Source organism: Plodia interpunctella, chromosome 4, assembly GCF_027563975.2.
Source record: "Plodia interpunctella isolate USDA-ARS_2022_Savannah chromosome 4, ilPloInte3.2, whole genome shotgun sequence".
NCBI lineage: Eukaryota > Metazoa > Arthropoda > Insecta > Lepidoptera > Pyralidae > Plodia > Plodia interpunctella.
The window spans coordinates 10,796,149-10,819,029 of NC_071297.1; the positions used below are offsets into that span (position 1 = coordinate 10,796,149).

Sequence of the window (22,881 nt, forward strand, 5' to 3'; positions counted from 1 at the left end):
AAAATGCCCGATAACTTTTTCAATTAAGCGAATACGCATACACCGCTCGCTCTAGATCCGGATGGAACCGGTTTGGAGCGGTACGGGCCGGACGAAAGCGGTTTCAGCCGGAATGCGCCCGTGCGTTGCCGAAATGAAAAGCGTTTTGATTGTATTTTGCGGGGGCGCTCGTGTGGAATAAAAAAACGCATGATTCCAAGTGTCTATAGTGAATTAGTTAAATTCTACAAATAGTTCTGTAAATGGTTAGTTTGTACGTACGAAATATAGTAAAAGAAACTAGATTTTTCTCCCCATTCATGTTAGATAGGACCTTGCCGACTTCTACTTTAGTTTTATCTTTTTTCTTATGTGCATTAAAAAGTTGTAATGAACAGAAAACTATTTCGTTTCGATGCCTTTCAGAACTTGTATTGGAAAAAGTTATGCTAATAGTTAATAGAAAAACTAAGTCTGACCATTGAACGGAGGACAAAACTAAAGTCAAAGTTAACAACAAGAAAATAAAGAAGTTGTAAAAATAGAGAAAGTTAAACATGCCTGAAAATAATCTGTTCCATCGCACAATTGTGGCAAGTTTCACCTTTCATGTTTTGATAAAATCTCGTTTCATTTCACCAATTTGTGCCGGAGCAAATGAAAGTACATTCGCGTCGAAATATGCAAAGTTAAGAGTCGACTTTAGAGTACAATACCCACGAATTGCGTACAGAGTTCCCGGTGTCTATTTTTCTCATTGGCAATAAAAAAAGGGCCAAGCCAATGTCAATTTGCCTGAAGCCTTCTTAGATCGCATTGTCTCCGTTTCGTATGAAACATTTTGTTGAACACATACAAAATATATTGTCAGTTGACGCAATTTTGTTTATATGTTTATCAAATTGTGTATCGCCATTGGAGCTGTATTGTATTGGTATATTGTACCTACTATATTTGAAGTATTTTTTTCGAATATGTATGTGGCAAATTCCCTTCTAGATATTTATCGAATTATTATTTACTTTTAGACTTATAATACTTAACTTGTCGATTAAATTGTATATATTTGTAATTTTATTCCATTCATTTCTTATAAATTTATTATATGTATTGAATTTATTATATATATTTATTAAATTTATTATAATGACGAATGAAATATATTTGATAAGAAATAGTTTTACAGTTTCCAAAATCAAATTAATTAATGGACAAATGAAGGATCTGTTTCATACGGACACAGATACTGTTCTATCGATGGTTTCTTATTGGTGTTTATAAATACTATGCGACGAAGATTTATTTTTAGGAAATTCTAAAATTTTGGGATTAAAACTTCATGCGGTATTTAACTCCCAATCACAATGGAAGATACTATAGGACTAAAACTTAACAACTTAAAAAACCACATGAAAAAAGAAAATTGTTTGATAAAAACACAAAAAATGTTTAAAATACCCGAGACAATAATTTATTTAGCTAAAAAAAACATAACTTTTGCAACCACATGTTCATCGTAAAATGGTTCTTGTTAACATATGTAGCCATACTATACACACAACGTGTTGTTTGTGAGAAGTAGGTCAACCTTGGATGCCAAAGCAGTGAATTAAGTTCTATGACTTGCATTACCGTTTGTAACTGTTTCAATCTTAGCTTTCAGGTCATTATGTAAAATGCCTTTAGTACAGTCAGTGTGCTATTATTTTGTAGTACAGTCGCGTGCAAAAGTCGTAGCTCGTGTTTAGTATTATCCTTTTCTGTTTTCAATGCTATGATAATGGGTAAATTGAATTATTGTGATAATTTTCATTTATATTTGTGAGCATAACTATCAACCCTGAATAAAAATACTGCGGTTGTTATAAACATTGTTTTATCAATTTTTTTGCCAAAAACATTCTGTAGGCACGTCCGTGTTTCTATCTCTGAGAGCTACCAAAGAAAACTTCTTAAATTATCATGGCAACTATTGACAATGCCCATACCAGTAATTAATTAATGAGTATTAAAGTTAATGGCCAGCCAGTAAGTGTGACTTCGCCTGCAGTTCTAATGAGCACGGCTAAATTGCAGGAGTGAATGAATGCACCGGTAACCTTGCCCCAATTTAACTTCCAATCAACTTCTTCCTTCCAAAGTTGACGACTGGCCGGCTGTGGTCGACTTGACGTTCTCAAGTAAAGCCGAAGGCTGCCGAAAACGGGCGAGCGGCCCCGAAGTGGGCCGAGCATCCGCGATCAATACCCCCTGGCACCCGCGCCGCGCCATTCTGGGGGCAAAAGTCACGCCGCTTTCGGGATAGCCGTCGATTTCGGACGGTCAGGTCCCGATTGAGTACGTGTGCCCCTCCAGAGCGTTCCCCGCCACTAATGCGGAATTTTGAATTTCCCTCTGCAATTCCACCAACGTTTTTTCGCGTTCGAAATTAGATTTTCGTTTTTCACATTCGAACTGCTTTTCGGTTTCTTTCCGGCCAGTTTTAAATTAGTTGCTATTAGTTCGTTTTTATTTCCTTCTTTTAACGTTTAAGCACTTGCGTGTTGAGAATTGTTTCTTTTCATCGACCTAAGTTATTTCAAGAGGTTAAAATAATATTTCAACGAGTATGAAACAATTAAAATGTTTTCATTTACATTGAATTTAATAATACCATAACATCAAAACATACAATAATAGAAAATCAACAGATAAATTATTATGATAATATTATGATAGTTCAATAAGATTAAGAGTGAAAGAAAACAAAACATCCATTTTCCGATCAAATACAAATAGTATTTTCTATTTACAACTGTGTAAATACTATTATAGATATGTTTACAATAGATCGTATAAACGGCTCGCGGCATTCAGAGACAGGGATCCAAAGAAATCGGGATAAGACTGTTGGTCCTTTTAATAAATAGGTCACAGGAAACACGCGAGGGAATTTGAACATTTTCGTGACACGGCACCCGCTTTCTGATATGACGCTCCATTTTACCAACCTGTTCAGGAATTTTAATTTTAGCCTTCACGAGTGGGAGACGTTTGAATTTAGAACTGGTTGTTCGTTTTTTTAAATGTTTTTAGAATGCCAGATTTTTTTTTGGTTTTAATGCAGATATTATGAAAAATGTTCATTGATAATTATTATTAATACTCTTAATTATTATTAACAACTCTTTTGATCGAAAGCCAACCAACGAATCAAAGATACCTACTTCCTATGGATAATTTCGGATATAATTTTGTATGTAATAATCGGATACATCATAGATGCCATTTTCTTAGCAAATTTATTAGTTATTGTCAATGGATATGATAAATAGAACTGCTGTCAGCCATCGTCTTTACCTTCAAATATCCTACATAAACCTTCTCATAATATCTAAAATACGTACTCTTTAACACAGAAAGTTTAAGCAAGTGGTAATATTCATTATGCAAAAAATAAAACTGGCCAGAAAAAAAAAAAAACACTCGACAGACCATTGAATAAGAACTAGTAATAAATCCAGTGAAAAGCCTATTAATTTATTCTCGCATGTAATAAAATCCAAGAGGGTCAAGGTCGGGGGGAAAACACGAAATTCGCCTCGAGCGGAGCGAAATTAAAATTTCGCTGTAAGCACTACTAACGGCCGAGAAATATAAGATATAATTATTTCGCATTGGGACTCAGATCCTCTCGTTTCTCCCGGTCTATTCCCGTTGTATCCCGCAGTTAAAATATCACGTTTGCCCGCTCGAATCTGTGCATGTCACACGAGGGGTGTGACATGCACAGATTCGAGGATATGGGATAGACTTCTCTATTATGCCCAAAATGTTACCTTTAAAAACATTTTTTGTAGTTACCAAATTAAAAAATATTTTTATAAAATGTTGTAATCCAAAACGAAGTCCTCTGTCTGTCTGTCTGTTTGCGATAAACTCAAAAAATACTGCACGAATTTTCAAGCGGTTTTCACCAATAGATATTGTGGTTCCTGAGGTAGGTTTAGGTGTATAATTTCTTATGTTTTTACCCGAGCGAAGCAGCGACGGACCACTTCATAGTGATATTTAGTTGTTGTATCAGAAAACACTTCCTCTATCCTCATATTTTCAACATATTGCGGGCAAGAGTATATATTTTGCAATCTGGACCTTAACAATAATATTATTGACAATTTTTTTAGGTATCCGCTAAGATCCAATGCTGGACAAAAGCCATCCCTATCTGAAGGAGCGACTTGAGTAAAATACAATTTTTTATTATCTCTTAGTCGCGCTGTCTATGTTCGTCTTGGTCCGCGTCTAGTCAGTCCAGCACTCATAGCCCTCCGTCCCAGTCGATAATCCTTTTTTTCCTTAGTCTGTCATTGTTTATTTTCAAAGGTCATATAGCCATTGTCAGTCAAGTCTAAAAAGAATTTTCATATTCACCCGTGCCAGTCCTTATCGATGCCCGACTGTTTGACGTTTACACAATTTAAACAATAACACAAAAATTCGAATAGCTTTATCTTCCTTTGCCTCAACACTATTGACGGACATTGAAAATTATACGTTGTCGGACCAGTGGGGAACAAAATATGGAAGCATAGGGAACATACGTTTTATAACATCGCAAAGGTTTTTTCAGGTTATTTATGGAGTTTTATTGTATAATAATTACTCTTGGCGTGTTGTTTTTATTTCGATCCAGTATGATGACTGTAATCTGTAGTAGTATTGTTCAATGATTTAAGTAAGTACTCTAATATCCTACTAATATTATAATGATTGTGAGTATGTCTGTTACTCTTCACGCAAAATGTACTGGACGGATTGTTATGAAATTTGCCACCTGGAATATATATAACACATAAGGTACTTTTTAATCCCGATTTCTCACAGGTGCTCAGCTCCGGGGCGTAGGTACTATTTTTATAATTCAGATTTTTAATAAGGGTTGATAATTGAGTCAGATTTGTATACAAACTCATGAAGCCGATTTGATTTTGGTACCTTTCGGTTCGCAGGCGAGCGTCTTAAACGCAGGACCATACCCGTTTTATCACACAAATATTGGTGCCACAAAACAGCAAGTCCGCACCCCACAAAGTAACTATCCTTCCCAACTAATAAAGACGTAATTTGGATCAAAATCATAACATGCATTAACGTTATCACACGCGCCAGTTAAACAGTAAACTATAGAGTATAACCATGGATTAACTAGACTCACTCCGGATTAACGTAAGTTTATTTCGCGTTATAATTTCTAGACTCGGTTCGTGTCGGAGTTAGTTTAAGCTTTAATTAGTAAAAGAACATCGTTCTGTGTAGTAACTAGGTGCGTCACGGGGATTCGCTCCCCTGGGAATATACACTCTAGATATAATACAGCCTAATAACGGTGAAAGAAGTCGGAAATCGGTTGAGTCGTTTACGATATCAAGACTTCGCTACAATACTATTTTTACAAGCTTGTAACTATGTCTCGGATGGAAACTGGCAACTAAATTTTGAAGCAGATATCTTCAAAAAATTGAGCTGAAATTTTGCACACACGTTTAGTTTGAATGGACAATGCATTATTATGATAAACATGACCTGTTGATGCATACAGGAACGGCTCCAGACGCGGGAACTCCTCAACGGTTAACTGCGCGGACATGAATAAGATCTCTCTGACAACAATAAAAGTTATACATTGGTCTAAATAAATATCACTTGTCTGCTATTTCGACCAATTCCAAATAAAATATTGGGTGACTTGGACCACGGTCTCAGGGAACTTATTCCGAAGTGCTGCTTGGGCGACTGGATACGCGCTGTCCAAGTTTAACACGTAGAATTCGCAATATAAAACCTGTTATTTTAAATGGAGTCGATGGTGATGACGACGAAATATTTATTGCTCAATATTTTCGACAGTTCCGTATAATTATTGTCAACACTTTCAAAATGTTTTCACTCAAAGATCAACTAGTTAACGTCTCTCTTAAATGTCTGTCATTTTGCAGTTTGCACAGTTATTTATGTCATTTACATAATTATAAGCAATTTTGTGACATTTCTCGCATTTACCTAAATATCGCTTGGTCTTGTTGTTTATGTCTTTATATAATCTCGTAAGTTTACAGTTGTAAAAAGTGTATTAAAGTTGTACGAGGCAAAACGAAGCTTTTAATATGGAGTGTGGTTCCGCCCTAGAATGGTACTATTCATATTCTACCGTGGACGTACAAGACGACTAGCGAACACAATGGGACAACTGACAGGCAACAGTAGCATTTGCTAGGATGTCTGTTATTAAGCAGGCGGCCGGTCGAATATTAAATATTTTAAACTATACTTTTAACGCTGAATGTGGGCTTGAATGGCCTACAATGAAACTGGATCACGCGAAAATGAGAGAGAGACTTCTAAATACACGTACAGACAACAAGCTACACAAATTAATTGCAATATTATAGCAGTAGTATGGGTCCATGCAAAGTAAGAACGGTGCCTGATTGCTCAGTTGTGCTCCGTTGTTTACTAAAGGTTTTGACACATCGAACATTCCTCATTATTGTCAAAATCATAAAGAATATCTTTAAAATTTCAGAGCAGAATATAAGACAATAATAATGACATGAAAAAATTCTGGAATCGAGCGGGAATTGAACCCGCGCCCCTATCTATCCGGGACAGCGCTGTAACCACTGAGCTATGGAGACCATGCGAGTTCGGCCGAATTAATTTTTCTCTTCACGTCTCACGACAACGTACAGTATTTTCATTAGAGAGTAGTAGTTACACTTAACCAATCAACATACCTCACTGTTAGAATATTTTCATCTCATTGTTATATCCAAATATAAGTTAAAAAGCGTGTGTGATGTATAACAATATGTATAACAAACATGTATAACAAATCCATTTAAAAAGAATATAAGACATATGAATTTTTAAGCTATCAAGTATTTTCCACAAATAGTATAGGAAAAATCATAAAGCGTTAAAAAATCGGTATAGGAATCCGTAGAGGGCAAGGCGTAACGATATTCCCGTGGCGCATGCATCCTGAATTACGGCGCACGGGAGGCTAAGTTGTGTACTTTAGTGCGGTAAGCTTTTATGATAGGGTTCAAGTCATAGGCGCGTAGCGGAAAAACAATTTCATTACAGTCCGTTCATCTGTTATTTGTCTGTCATTCTCAATACCAATATATTTATGCCGGCCGATACCTTATCGCGATACAGTTCGGCAAAAATTCGCGGATTCCGATTACATTGCTGGTTTTTCATTGCAGTGAATAAAAGTTCTCATACAAATTACGCAATGTTCATGCAATAATTTCATCAAATGTTGCATGAAAGCAAATTTATAACCTGGAGATTACACTAGCGATTGCTTATTTACCTATTGTACATTTTTCTATTTTTCTTATTCAAATTGTATTACTCCAAAAACAAGAGTTTTTGGAGTGAAGTGTTTTTAATTTAACTTATTTTAAAATTTGCCTACCATGCTTTTAGTGATAAGACCGCAAATTATACTTAAATATTCATATTTGTCATTTTTAATCTCAAAAAATCTTTCCGGTAGTTTAACGCGTTCATACAGACAGACAAAAGCGACAATGACACTTATTTTTATAATATAGATTCAAGTATTATTTGTATCTATATTTTTTCTAACAATATATGTATGGAATATACTTGATCTTTCATTTCGAGTGTTCTTTTGCTAACAATATTTTTAATAGAAACGATATTCGCTAACCCCAATAACATGGACCACAGATAGTGTAAACTCTGTTTCCCAAATGCTATCGTAATACACTCCCGTACGGCGCGATCCCAATCCAGCAGTTTTAACAACATTATGCTATTTTGTTGTGCTAACTACTTCGATGTTCATACAGAGATTTCGATCAGTACCCTATACAAAACATATTGGGGTTAATCTAATGCTATTTGTACTTATCTAATAATCAAAACTTGTACATCTTTACAAGATATTCTGAAGAGGTTTTATCTATACTGATGCTGTAAATTCTCTTTATTGAGAAGGAAATATGCACTAAGTACTTTATGAAATGAGGACCATTAACTTCTTTCCGTAATGGTCAAAAATATTCAAAGACATTATGTCTAGAGCACTAATTATTGACAAGGCCAATTAGCTTTCGAACCCATTTCAAATTGAGAACGTTTTGCTCTCAGAGCATTATATATTGCAGTCGATGTGCACCCATGGACGTTTAGCTTCCAAAACCTCCTGATTCGTAAAGTGTGATTTTACAAGATTTTATAAAAACTACTACTTTTTTACTGGCGAATGAAAATCCCATCCAATGGTTGGCTAGAAAAGATTGCTTAGCGGGCTCATAAGACCACCATTAGTCCATATTATGTATACATACACTATCGTATTATTTCGTATAATACTATTTTTATTGGCAATAAACATATTTTGTTTTGTATTGTATTGTAAAAGGAGTTATTTGTGAAGAATAACAAGCGATAGTTTTTAATTCTTTTAGTGTTTGTGTCTGGGGTTGTTGATATCACATAACCAGCTGTGACTCGTGGTTTCACTCCCGTGGCAACTTTCAGATTATGTCTATATTCTCTAGTTGCAGGCAAATGCTTTACACAAAATTTTCGAAGTAGTTACAAAGATTAAACAGTTGAGATCAAATATCCATCACTTATTAACATTACAAACCTTTAGAAACATTAAAAACCTGAAGTACAATTAATTGTACGGGTTTTAAGATTTCCTCGAGATTTTCTTAAATAAAAAATTTGATGACTTTTCGTTGGCACCAACGTATAAAAATAAATAGTTAAGTTTAATTGTGTCGATAGCAAACCACAAAGTCACAGAGATTTAAATCAGACATTAATAGTCGTGAGAAAAAACAAACTCTGATCAACTAAAATAACTACTAAAGTTTTAACAATGCTCACAAGGTCGATACAAAAAAGGGTTTCTTCAAATATTTGCTTTAAAATCGCGTATTCTGAGTATTTACTGACGCACGCAGACATCTGGCAACCCAAAGTATTTGTTATAAAATATAGTATCGTTGAGTTAGTATCCCTTAACACAAGTCTCAAACTTACTTTGGGGCTAGCTCAATCTGTGTGATTTGTCCGTATATATTTATTTATTTTATTTGTATAATCTGTGGTGGGCTGTTAGCTTGTAGTGATATTATATTAGGGATTTTTCTTGGTGCATGCGCAGACACAGCTCTTCAACAAATCTCATCCAAAACTTCCTATCCATCGGTAAAAACTGCATTGTGCAAAGTGGAGACGAAAAAGTAGGAAAGCGGACTCTGGGCTCTGACGCTCAAAGGCTGAGAAAGAACCGAGAAATGATAACGACATCTTAGATATTGTTGAAGGCAAATTTAATACTAGTGATAAAAGCGTAGATATTGTCGAAGACAAATTTAATAATATCATCATTTAACGAAATAGGTTCAACTGTACAGCATTAAAATTTACGACAACAAAAAATGTAGGATTTTGCCGCGGTTGAGTTAAAACGTAACAAAACTCATTCGTATTAGATCGGCAAAAGCATTATAATACAAAATTCTATAATGTGGTGTAACACGCCAAATAATTTATGGCCAGCTTTGAAAGCTTTATTAAATAAAACGTAGATTTTTCCGGCGATTTCCACAATCCGTGGGTGGTACGATGTGTTTGAGGTTAAAAATAATTCGGTGGCTAACTATAAATATAATTGTATAAATATTAAATAATTGATATGAGTATTTTCAGAAACCCTAACATTTTTATTTAAACTTTTAATTCAGACATTATTCTTAATTAATAATTAATTATTAACATTTAAAAACTAAGACCAGACATGTCTTTTTACGAATGCATGAATTAAATCAAACTGAATGGGATTGCGTTATTGTAAGAAGGAATTCTTATGGTCACCTTAAGACCAATGGTTTTTTTTCATTATTTTAAGATTGAATAATTAATTTTCCATTTAGTTTTAGAAATCAGTGATTTATAGTTAATAACGTTATTGATTTACAAAGCAATTGATATGTTCTTTAGCTTACTCCCATAAATATCAAATATCCCATAAAACGGTTCAATAAAAATTGTCTCTAATCAAATTAACCTCCATTACAGGATTATCAATTTAGGAAGTGATGTAACTTGAGATTTTTGACGTTAATTGACAATCGACCTTATAAAAATGTCAGGGCAGGGCACAAAATTAGTTTTTTTTTGGCTTGGTGAAAGATGTGTATAGTTGACTGTTAATAAATTGACAACAGCTTTATACAAATAACACTCAAAATATATGTAATTACAAGAAGCTGATAATTATGCATATGATAATTAATATAGTAGCTCAAAAATTAACATTGACAACTTAAAAATGAACAGAAAAAAAACGAAAACGAAACAAACAGAAAAACACAACAACACGACAAAATAAAGAGAGATAGAGATAAGCAAAAAACTTATAAGTTTGTAATAAATGGACTGACATTGTGCTACAGGCCGCTTTTTATTTTAATTTTTCAACGAAAACGATGCTCCAAAGTGCATTCAACATTTCAGTATTTCTTAGAACGTATTTTCGTTTCGATGCCATTGAAAAGTTTAAGCAAAACAACAAAATTTATGCTGCGAATCCGTCACTAAAGACTGCTTTAAATCACGAATTCTAAGACAAGAACCTCTCAGAAACCACTTAATCCGTCCAAAATATCGGAACCCTTCTATCTTTCCAGCTCTGTAAATTACTCATTGAGAAAATGGACGAAAATATCTCGGAATACCGAATTAAAAACCAATAAACAGTACGATTTGTGGACTTAGCTTCCTCGGGATACGAAATCTTGTAATTTAAGTTGAAATGTTGTTTATATTATTCTGCGAGCCGCCACTGGCTTTGCTAAATTAGAAATTTCAATTGTTTCAGAGATGGAAGTAGGTTGTCTGTGTTGCCAAACTACGTAGAATAAAAGAAAATTGGTGCTATGATCATAACTTGGAAAACACACAGAATCATTGAGCCACATTGAAAGTTTTTGGATCATAATAATAATGACAATAAAGGTGCCTTTATGAAACTTAAATGAAAATCTAACACCACTGTTAGCTGTAAGACATTTGATATCAATAAAAGTTAAAAAAAAATATTACTTTATTAAGTACATTAATGTTTTAATGAAGTACATTATACAAATAATATTATTAATGTCAAATATGACCAAAAAGAATCAAGTGTAGATAAAAATAAATATTTCATCAATAATGTTGTAGTAACGTATAAAATGCGTAACAGTCTAAAAGAAGATATTCTTAGTCAGAAAGCAATTACTTTATCTTCAGTTCACTTTAGACAAGTGCCGATTAGACTTGAAGTTAATGGATGTATTGATAAAAAGGGAAATTGGAATGTCAACAAATGTGGCTTTGATTAAGACTTTAATAGATAAAAGTGGAATTCTCAATTACTTTACAAATAGTTTCAAATAACTTTATTTCATACAATAAAATACTGGCACTTGTTATTAAAACTATGAACTACCAAATGAAAATACTATTCAGATACGATTTTGACGTAATAATATAACAGCAAAATCGATAACTTGCATTTTATTGGGGTGACTATTTGGTTGAGGTGAGGTGGACTTAATGGTGTAAGCAATACCAAAGTAGATGATCAAAAGGAGCTTCATACATAGAATTTAGGTAAAAACCATGGGTCTCTAGGCCTAAAGGAGGACCACGCATCCGAAGTCTAACCCGCAGACTTCAACCCGCGGAAATATGTATGATAGAAGTTTTTTATTGCACCATTAACAAAGGAATCATAAGATACAATAAGGCATTCAAACACAAATGAGCGCAAAGACAAACTTGGCGCTGTATGTGGACCTATCACTCCGTCCACGTTGGTGTCAACGTTATGATCTGCGAGACTTATTTGAGCTCCATATTCAGAAGTGGGATTGAAAATGATGTTGATGTTAATGATACTTTTGTATACTTGACTTTACGTAAAACATTTAAATGAAAGCGACCCGAATTACCACCGATAGAATAAAAGCTCCATCGTATATTTTTCGTATGGCCCGGGGCAAGTTTTTAACTTGAACAACTGCTGTCTGATAACGCCATGTCGGACTAACCGGTGTATTTCGGGAGGTGGGACGTGCGGCGATATGTCAGCCCTTTTGATAAACGCCTCAGGGCTCTCGCTTTGCACCGAAAATATTTTCGGTTATACGTTATTTTCGGTTTTTCATATGGCACTATATTAATGGGAAACTGAAATCTACTCTGTTATATAAATACCTATAAATTTTAACGATTTTTCTTTTCGAGTGTGTGTTCGCCTAGAGGCATCTGACATAATTTATAAAATCTGAATATGGATGTTTAAATAAATAATAAATAGGAAATGTATGCAGTATGTGTAACAAACTTTGTCTTCAATGCATGGAACGTAGAAATACTACTTGGCAAATTTTGTCGTTGGCAAACTAACATAAATCCAAATTATTTGTTGGTACGTAGGTTTTCGTATATATGTCAAAATCTAATCAATATCAAACTAGTTCTTTTAAGACTGTTAAAGAAAATATCTAAGTCATGCTATACTAAGAATTGTATAATCTCAAGAGGTAGACACTTTATCAAAACACAAACAATTTTAATTTAAAATTTCAGTACTTTTGACCTCAATCTGGCCTGAATAAAAATAACAAATAAATTCAGATGTGTATGTACATCTTAGAGTAATTAAAATATTTGCAAGGACAGGATCATAATTTGTCATAGAAATGCTTATACGTTAAAACGAGTCGACAGGCGACGCCGCGTAAGCCATTAAGGCTTTAAATATCATTTTGGGAGACATTTTCGCGGTATCAGCTCATTACTGGTCTAATTATGGAAGGTGGGAACACAGAAGACCCTGACGATGAATTTTGGGCTTACAGCGGTGTGTAGCGCGAATGTTTTTACTTCAATAGTAAAAATTAAAACACTAAAATTTTCCAATCAGATTCTTTTTTTCTGATTGTAATGTCAATGAAATCTACAAGTCATTGAATTTATTAGATTCGGCTGCGCTATGGCCGGTTGCTTATCATCTATAGGAATTGGTTGTTGCCTATCAGCTATCAAAGCTCTTAACGATTATTCTATACGACATCCACGGGAAGATACGGAGTAGTCCCATTAGAATAGAACTACTCCACCCTAGAGGGTGAAAACCACATCTTTCAATTAGGTTTTCATATAAGATTTATCAGTTCGAATCAGGGTTTTTATAGTTCTATAGCTCTACAGTTTATATGGGCATTTTTACACGACCAAATTCGTCCTCAAAATTATGACATCAAACCTGTCAATCCTATCTACCCCGCCCAGTATTTGTCCTAACCTATTGTAGACACTGATCAAGACTAATGGCCGACATTCAGCATGGACGAGTTCCAAACGTAATGTGGTTATTTAAAGCCAGCTGTCTTTCACTTAAACCCCGCTTAGTGGAAATTGAATTGGTATTTGCTATTTGCTTAAGTGGGTAAATCTATTGTGATGAATTGATGCATGGGCTGGACGGGTTCCGTCTAAAAAGGCGCGCTCTTTTGTAAAAGAATTGTTTAAAACTGACGCGCGACTTATGAAATACGAAAACACGACGATCACGCTGATGGACGTGAGCCAGTTTATGCAGATGTCTTTGATGGAAATCTATGAAATATCTGTCATGACGTTTGTACTGTCACATACTTAGTAAGGACAAAATTCTTTTTTGCACAGTTCATTATATCCTTTGCACGATGTAAGTATTCTCCAATGCACTCCAGTCCGGCGATGTCATGAGTCCAACCTGGCTAGGGGCTTTCTTCTCTGTATGTGTCCTATTCTTGGTCTCTAATCTTGCAGTTTTTTGCCCAATCTTTCCTATCCTCTGTCTCCTCCTTCTGCTATTTCTGTCCTCCCTACAACTTATAGATTACGACATATTAAAATGATTTATTATGAAAATGATAACGTGTGATAGTTGGCAGTTTTATCTCTTCTACTATATTTAGGGAGATGGAGCGTGTAACACGACAGTAACAATATTGGGTATTTTGGAAATAATCTGTAGAACTATTGATAAAAGTTTTACAGATTGTTTATCATCAGAAAGTATTATCATCAGAAAGATGGAAAAATTACTATTCGCTAGTAAGAGATTACTAGCGAATAGTAATCTCTTACTAGCGAATAGTAATCTCTTACTAGCGAATAGTAATCTCTTACTAGCTAATAGTAATCTCTTACTAGCGAATAGTAATCTCTTACTAGCTAATAGTAATCTCTTACTAGCGAATAGTAATCTCTTACTAGCGAATAGTAATCTCTTACTAGCGAATAGTAATCTCTTACTAGCGAATAGTAATCTCTTACTAGCGAATAGTAATCTCTTACTAGCGAATAGTAATCTCTTACTAGCGAATAGTATTTTTTCCATCTTTCTGAAAGTATTATCATACTTTCTGATGATAAATATATACAGATTGTTTCCAAAATACCTAATATTGTTACTGTCCTGTTACACGCTCCATCTCCCTAAATAAAGGCCGCATTTGGGACACAATACTTATGACGTCACCAGTCTGTAGCCAGCTTTACACATTGTACTGACGGAATGCCAGCCCATTTATTTAGCTAACACGCTTTCAATAGACTAACACCTTTATAAATGATCCATATTACGCCGGCAAACAGGTATGGTAATCACACGCACAACGCCCGTAAATATGTTACTGTCGCCATATTTGGTCGGCTTTTACCCTCGGACGCAGTCTAGAATTACACAAGAAAGTCGCATACTTTCTTGTGTAATTCTACCATACATGGTGCTCTTATGTTAAATTATTTATTATACGTTACCATATAAATACGGATGTTTTCTTTCGCAATCAATTCCTTTTTTTATCGCGTTTTGAATGTATACCTACATTCAAAACGCGATAAAAAAAGGTTTCAGGTCATTCATTTTGTTTTAAGTACAGATTGACACATCGATATGACTTAAAATAATCGAAACGAGAGTCGGTAACGCTTTGCCTCTCTCGTGTATTCCGATGATTTATTGAATATTTAACATTGTGTAAAATATGTAAATATAATATAATGAATATATTAGGACAAATCACACAGATTGAGCTAGCCCAAAAGTGAGTGTCGAGACTTGTGTTATGGGATACTAACTCAACGATACTATATTTTATAATAAATACATATATAGATAAACATCCAAGACCCGGGCCAATCAGAAAAAGATCATTTTCCATCATGATCCGACCGGGGATCAAACCCGGGACCTTTCGCTTCAGTGGCAAGAACCTTACCACTGCGCCACCGAGGTTGTCGAAATATGTTGTAATGTAATAACGACGTACATATTTAATGTAAGCTTATTTTTTGTTTCATGTTATCAGAATTCACTGCGAGAAAAGCGACATAGGTACTCGTGTTTACAAATAAGAAAAAATCTCCAGATTAGTTTCGATTTAAATACAAAATTCAAACGGACGTGCCAACATTTGCATTCCTAGGCCAAATGTTTGTGTATTATGACGTCACGGAGCGTCCATTTTATTTTGAAATTCGAAATTGGAATTGGAACGTGACCTGGGAAGCGTGTGAGCGCGTCTTAGCGTCGGCACCAGACAGTGATTGGCAGCTGGGCTTGCCGGGCTAATCTCTGGTGTCACGCCGGCTACGGAGCCAAATGTTGGCCAACGTTGGTCACGGGGAATTCTGATTTTAAACTTGAATTGGACAAATCTTTATATTTTTGCATTAGTGGAAGAGCGAAGTCTCTTCGATGTAATATCAAACTTTGAAGTTCGAATGAAAAACTTTTTGATGCTATATAGATTTATTTGCTTAGAAAATATATATTTCGTGTTATTAATAGTGTTATAATAACAAATAATATTTACAGGTTTCATTTATAATGTTTTAAGTAATTTTCTATATTCATATAACATCATAAATGTGGCCGTCCAAATCAAATGGGACCATAAGGCGGCTGGCACTTAGGTCTTTATTGCCGTTGTTCGAATACAAAACAACGACAATAATCGCTTAAATGCCGGGCGCCATAAGGTCCCTTTTGATTTGGGCGGTCACAATTTAATTTCAATAGGTTTCTGGGTAACATTCAGCTATGAATTAAGCACATTTCAGGATAATGGTCGAATTAAGTTACTTTTAATTTTCATATATTTTAAGTAAATGTTGCGAATCTTGCTATCACAACCAAAAAATGTTCGAAAACCAAAATGGAAATTTATTTCGTTATTAATTACTGTGATGAATCAGTTTGCTCAACTTCCCACGATTGGGCCAACATTGGGTCCAACATTTGCACGCCCAACACTTGCTCCAAAGCGTCACTTGGATGTCACAGAATAGAGATTACCGGCGCCCTTACCCTAAATGTCGCACATCCATTTATGCTAGACCTCCCTCGTCTTGCTTTTGTTATATAAATTGGACCATAAAGGAGATATTAGCTGAGATATGAGAGGTCTAATTATACTGGTAGTGTCATCCTAGACTGGGCAGTTGGGTACTGCTTTTGACGTCTGCAAGTTTAGTATGTAGCCAACATACAGTGCAACAAGAGGGTAAAGTAATGTGTCGCTAATCTTTCATTTTTTTTATTGACAGCTTTGTAAATTTTTAATTTATTTACTCGCATAATGGTTTTACGTAATAATTAATCACTAATGTTATTTACTTCGAGGCTGTGAGTAATTAATTTTGACCAATAGAAAAACAATTTTATTTTTGATGGTAGAAAATCGATCAACAAAAGTAATAGAAACAGTTCAATATTTTGTAATAGCAACATACGAGTATATGTCCTACTAATGTCACTGTCATAATGTTTCAAAAAGTAAAATAAAAAAAAAAAACATTTTTTTTTCAAACTTCTAATTCATATGTAAAGGGATATTTGTTTTAATGAATTTCTTGACAACCGCTAATTTAGACTGATCAAGATTATTTTAAATATACTTACATACATTTACAAGATAACTATGATAATGTTCACTAAAATATTTATTGTTTTGTCACACTTTATACGTATGAAAACTACATACATAAATATATACACTCCAAAAAGAAAAATAAAATAAGTCCTTCACGCGCACATACAGTTCCACTGTTCGCTAACAGATGGCGCTAGCAGTACGAAAGATGCAGCGTTTTATGAAATACATTAGGCGCCCGCGCGCACGCATGACCAATCACAGCCCATTCGTTTCTTTTTTTTCCCATCTCCAACCTAATTCCGTTCTTATATCCGAGAATAATCGACAAAGGAGCCGTTTGCCTTCGAACTGAAGACGTTATTCTCTGATGCAACGAAAAAAAAAATTACTGCTACTTTATCGATATTTAAAGTATTCCCAATAGGTTTTTTATAAGGTTTCTATTATAGTCAGAAATTATATGGTGTTAGATTGACCGATTTCTTGTCAATAGCTTTTTGTACGATCAATTGGTTTGAGGAAAGTCGACTATTTTTATTGATAAGTTAACGGGACTTTTGTTTTAGTTATTTGTATTGAGTTTGTGATTACAAGAGATTACTGTGCTGTCAACAAAATTAATGTGCAATTGACTGATAAGTTTATGAAGTGCAAACACTTATTAGCGATATGCTTATTCTCGATATTTTAGAGTATGAATGGAAACTGTCCGATAATATTCTCGCATATTCTCAAGAATTTTCTTAAGGTCTGCTCGTGACATTTCTGATGAGAATTTCTCTTGGAAATCTGCGGTAATTCTTAAGGGAGATATAACATATAGGTCAAATTTATATAGCATATTATAATTACTCATTAGCAGCATTTTTCTATAGTCATAGACTTTCAGATATTATAGAAATGATAATTGTGGAAGCTGAAAAATATCATAACTGAAGAAAATAAAATGAAAAGCGTATCTTGACATATGACTATTTATAAATAGCCGAGGATTTAACTTTATTTATATCTATCTATATTTCTATACACAGAACTAAAAGTGGGCTATGTTTGTTCGCACAAAACGTAAAAACTACTGGATGAAATTTGATACGGTTTTCTTAGTTGTATAGCGAATGATTTAAGTAACAATCTTTTATAGGTTTCATTTCACATCATGATGACTTAGAACCCGAGATGTTGACAATAATAAGCTAGTAGTAATACAATTTTAATTACCAAAATTATAGGAAACATTACACTGGCAAGAGCAACTTTATCAAATTAAGTTCCAAACTACCAATTAAATGTGCTCTGGTTATTACAGACACATGGAAATAATTAGAACGACTAATCGTTCTATGTATGTAGCTAACTACATTATGTTTAGCTGAATATAATTAGGACTCTGTTCCATTATAAAAGGCACGTCTATAGGTATAAATACTTACATAGATATATGTTTATTATGTATAACTTGTTTATCATTTATACATCATGTCTGTTATACATTTAGAGTGTCCGACACAACACTTAATTCTGCTCTTCCCTATTTAAATTTAATACGGTAAACGACAATACGTTTTTTTTATAATGATTTATATTCAAGAATCATTGTACATTTTTGCAGTCGTAAAATTCTTAATGTATTTATTTGGTCAGAAAATGCGGGGCTAAATTAAAAAATGGCCATAATAAAATTCCCTCGAATTCTACCCTCATTCTGAAAACTGCTGAATACGTAAGACAATACAGAGTTGGAAGCCGAAGATAATGGAATCCCGAAATTTATACGCAACAGGAATGCCAATAAAATAAAAAGGAGCAATTCGGGTCCTTTAAAACCAATTTGTTTTCATTTTACTGCGCGGTTAACGCATCAAACAATGAGCGAAAGTATTGTTTTTATACCACTTAGGTTTGATCGTTTTCTTTACAATAACCTTTTTATTTCCCATCGTAAAGCTGAACATCACGGCACTGCTTACCTTATCGAATCTGATTTTTCATCACCAAGGGTCAAAAAGGCCGGGTGTAATTACTGATGTTTTGTAATTTGTAGTTTATAACTCAAAACGCTTGAGGCAATTAAAATTTATAATGTGAATCGAATGTAAGAGAAAAATATTGTTACACTCTTTCACGATACCAAGAATTTTAGATGTACAATATTGTTTAATATATACAACTTATTGATTTATTAAATGATGTCATAAATGAATGAGTGCATAGGACGAAAATAATGTCAAAGGATTCTGTAGTAATTCACGTCAACCTTTAATTATGAAGCATGTAATCACGTCGTAATGACAGGTCAAAAGGCATAATTATCATAGAAGAGAATTGTTATTGTTATTTCAGTAATTATGGTGGGTTTTGTATCAATGACATTGTCTTTCTGGGAACTGTTTGTTCTACACGTGGGAGTTCCGTTTCTAGCTTTTGGTAGCATGTGTCGACCTCGAGTTAAATTAACCGGAAACTTAAGGGGATAGTTAAGATTCCGTGCAGGTCTGTTGCAGTCACTCAGAAAGTTAAACATGCCACCCTGTTTATTTACAAACTTCAGTTCGAAATAGCCGACGAAAACAATCGGTTGAGAGTTAAACAGGAGGATTATCTGGAAGTTTCACTTGAACTAAATGAAATTTTAGAAATTGCGACAATTCTAAAAGATTTGTTATTATCCTTGTCGTTTAATATATTCAGAATTTAAGAGTGTGACAAGAAAAATAGTAAAGTCATTTTAGAAACGATAATCGAAACAACAGTGTTTATATTAACAGTAGTCGATAATGTATTCGATAAGGTTGAATCCTATTAAAAACAGGATAGAATTACATAACAAAGGTGGGATGACGGTGCACAGAATTCGAGGCGCAAACAAAAACCCGTCACATGGTCCAGAAAAAGAATAAGTTGTTGTGTGGAAGAATGGTTGAGATGTAAATTACGTAAAAACTGAATAAAAACGGGCGGGACTAGTATCTTTTGACAGTATAATGGGGTCGTGCGTGCTGCGGATAGGATACACTCTGATCATGCGGGTGGTCCACCACACTCGAACTATTTAAATATTTTTTCTTATTATTTGCCATCGCTATTCGGTGATTTATGTTTGCTTAACACGGAGGTGTTGGGGCAACAACGTGTGATTTGTTGACTATCCAATACCCAAAACTGTTACCCCGAAAAAGATTTTGTTTACCCGCCACTTATGTTGATTTATTGCAGTCAAATAAAATTAACTCGCCCAATATTTGATGTTATTTAGAACTTAGTAATGTTCATTGACATGCTAATTGAGGAAAATAAAACATATCATCGTTTTGTCTCCGCATCGAGCAACTGACGATTAGTCACGACATTTAAGAATTGTCCAATTAGGTAACAATTTACAGAATTAGTAGCAAGTTGTGTTCGACAAAATTTCGAAAGAACCGAGATTAACTTCTTTATGAAGTAGTACTAACTTTATCAAATTTCTAAGCTTCACCAATCAATTGGGATGATGTTTCAAAGTTATCTTTACTCTAACTTCATTAATTGAACAAATCATCGTCAATTTAAGCCGGTTCTCTCGTTAGTTTATCTAAAGCAAATAAACATGTTTGTTGGTTATTGGATTCTCGGGCAACAAAATGTTCATTTCTATCTTTCGTTTCAATAGAGACGTCTGAATGGGGCATTATGTGGATTTCTCCAAGTGTCAGGTTCACTGACTCGAATCATTGTGGATCGGTTTGGTTGCGTAAGTGATTGTGTGCCACATTAAGGGTTTCCTTCTATTAACTTATTACTGTTCGCATTTGGCTCGGTTATTCGTTTGGCTGAATCTTTCGACCGGTTGAGGTGCTTATTCGTTACTGTATTTCGGTCGATCTTGTATTACATAGGAAAAAAATAACTTGGATGTATTTTATAATTGTTATTAAAACGATCGAAAACTTAATCAGTCGCGTCAATCACTGAACAGTGCGATATTTACATAGGCCCGTATAAATCATTGTCACTTGTCACGAATCGAAATTCACGTTGGAGTTTTTCAATTGGATTCAGATTGAATCCATTTTAAAAGTCCATTTGCGAATCGCATTCACATTCAAATTTATATCTGCACTTGAACCGGCTACATACAGTAATCCCGAAAACAATTAACGGGTACGTTACCCGACCGAATATTGATATGGCGTAACCGCGTCCTATTTATTATACGCAAACACAGCCTGATGACCGCAATGCGATTCAAATCCACTACCACGGTCTTACAACTCCAAAACACAACTTACGTTGATCGAAGAAGCACCGGTCCAGACCATTCATAACGTTGATAACAACAGCATAGTGCACTAAACACAATTATGTTACGTTCACAAGCACTAAGTGACGTCACACTCAAAACAAATCACAGTATGCGTTCTCACTCGGGCACTGCACAACGTCGGGGCGGATGCTGGAGTAGCGGGAGTTTTTAGACGTGTTGCCTGAACGGCGGTCGACGCGCGACTGGATTGCGCGCGGCGCTGGGATCGCTAGGGGGGTAGGGGAGAGGGGTGCGTGCGTTCGGAATCCACTTCCCACGTGCTCGGGACACCCGTCCTTTTCTTGCGGGATGGGTTAGCTTTTTGAAAGCAAGTCGACGCATCGATACGCTGTTTCAGTGTTAACCTTGTTTATATGCACTGCAGGCTAATAATAACAGGCGAATAACACTTCAAGTGCGCGCTTGTTGTTTTTTTTCTTTATTTTATGTTAGACTTGAGTGCATTGTGGTTTGTTTCCGTACCGATATGCAGCTCGGGGATTAGCGCAGGTAATTCGTTCGATTTATTGGCGTGGAATGATTTTGTTTTGTTTCGGACAAAAGGTAAGTTTCATTCACAGTTGTGAGGTTTGTAAACAAAATGTAGTAGCGTAGTATGTATTAGTCTATGGTTGTATTATGACAGGCGCTTTAAGAGTTTGTACACGTTACCTACGTTAACAAATTCATAAATAAAATTAGTTTATAATAAAACAATTTTTTTTTTTTTTTAACTTTAAGAAAATAAAATGAAATATTTGATATTCAGAGACTCATATTTTTTAGGTTCCAGACTACTGGCGATCACGATTTACAGAATACCTACCTATATAATGTATACTATCAGAATAGAGAAACATACTTAGTAATATGAAGTTAAAAATAAAGTTTTACCACATCTAACCAACGCATATCAAAGTAACTTTTTAATTTTATAGTTAAGCATATCAATGTCAACGACTCGCCATTAAAAAAGATAACTTGTATCACAGAATAAGACAAAAGGGTGGTTAGGGTGTAGATAGACGAACAAAAAAGTTAATGCGTTTCTTAAAATCCTATTTCGGTGGTCGCCCCCGCCGCCTTATCTGTCTGTCTGTCAGCGCTTGATTTTTTACTTTTTACTCACAAACTTACCGGTTGAGTCATAGATGAAACGCTTTTAAAATTGAATATTAGTGATAAAGTTACCATCTATCGCTTGAAGTAGGTTCGTTCACTTGAAAAATAGCATAAATACCTATAGGCATTATAACCCGATAGTTTTACAAGGAAAACAATATTGATATGTTACAAGCTTTTATTTAGATTCACCTGTCCAGATGTTTGTCTGTCTGTAATCGAAACTTTCAAATTAAATTTCACCTGCTAAGAGTTAAAATCTTCCAAGTTGCTTCGGTTTTCATGTCGTTATTACAATAAGTACGACCTGATTGTGCACTCGGGATCGGCTCCCGACGGGGGAATTTCTCAACGGATTAGTACACGCACGTGATTTTTTTGACACGCGTTGAATGCAATAAGATCTCTGAAGACAATATTTGTGACAAAAAGTGTAATTTATGCAAAAGTACTTTTAATTTTGTGTATTGGTAGAAAGTC

The 22,881-nt window shown here is 34.7% G+C and overlaps 1 protein-coding gene across 6 annotated transcripts in view; it reads right to left on the reverse strand.

The window, feature by feature from the left end:
* Nucleotides 1-22,881, reverse strand: part of Ten-m (Tenascin major) — a 627,474-nt gene that overhangs the window by 259,614 nt on the left and 344,979 nt on the right. For 4 of the 6 annotated variants that reach the window (XM_053744005.2, XM_064435939.1, XM_053744004.2 and 1 more), the window contains exon 1: nucleotides 21,266-21,490. The exons of 1 other annotated variant lie outside the window; for it this stretch is intronic. In XM_053744005.2, the coding sequence (XP_053599980.1) occupies nucleotides 21,266-21,299 (34 nt within the window). In that variant the 5' untranslated portion in view covers nucleotides 21,300-21,490. Of the gene's footprint in view, nucleotides 1-21,265; nucleotides 21,491-22,881 lie in introns of those variants that run through there. One more of the 6 variants, XM_053744009.2, reaches the window with a different exon arrangement.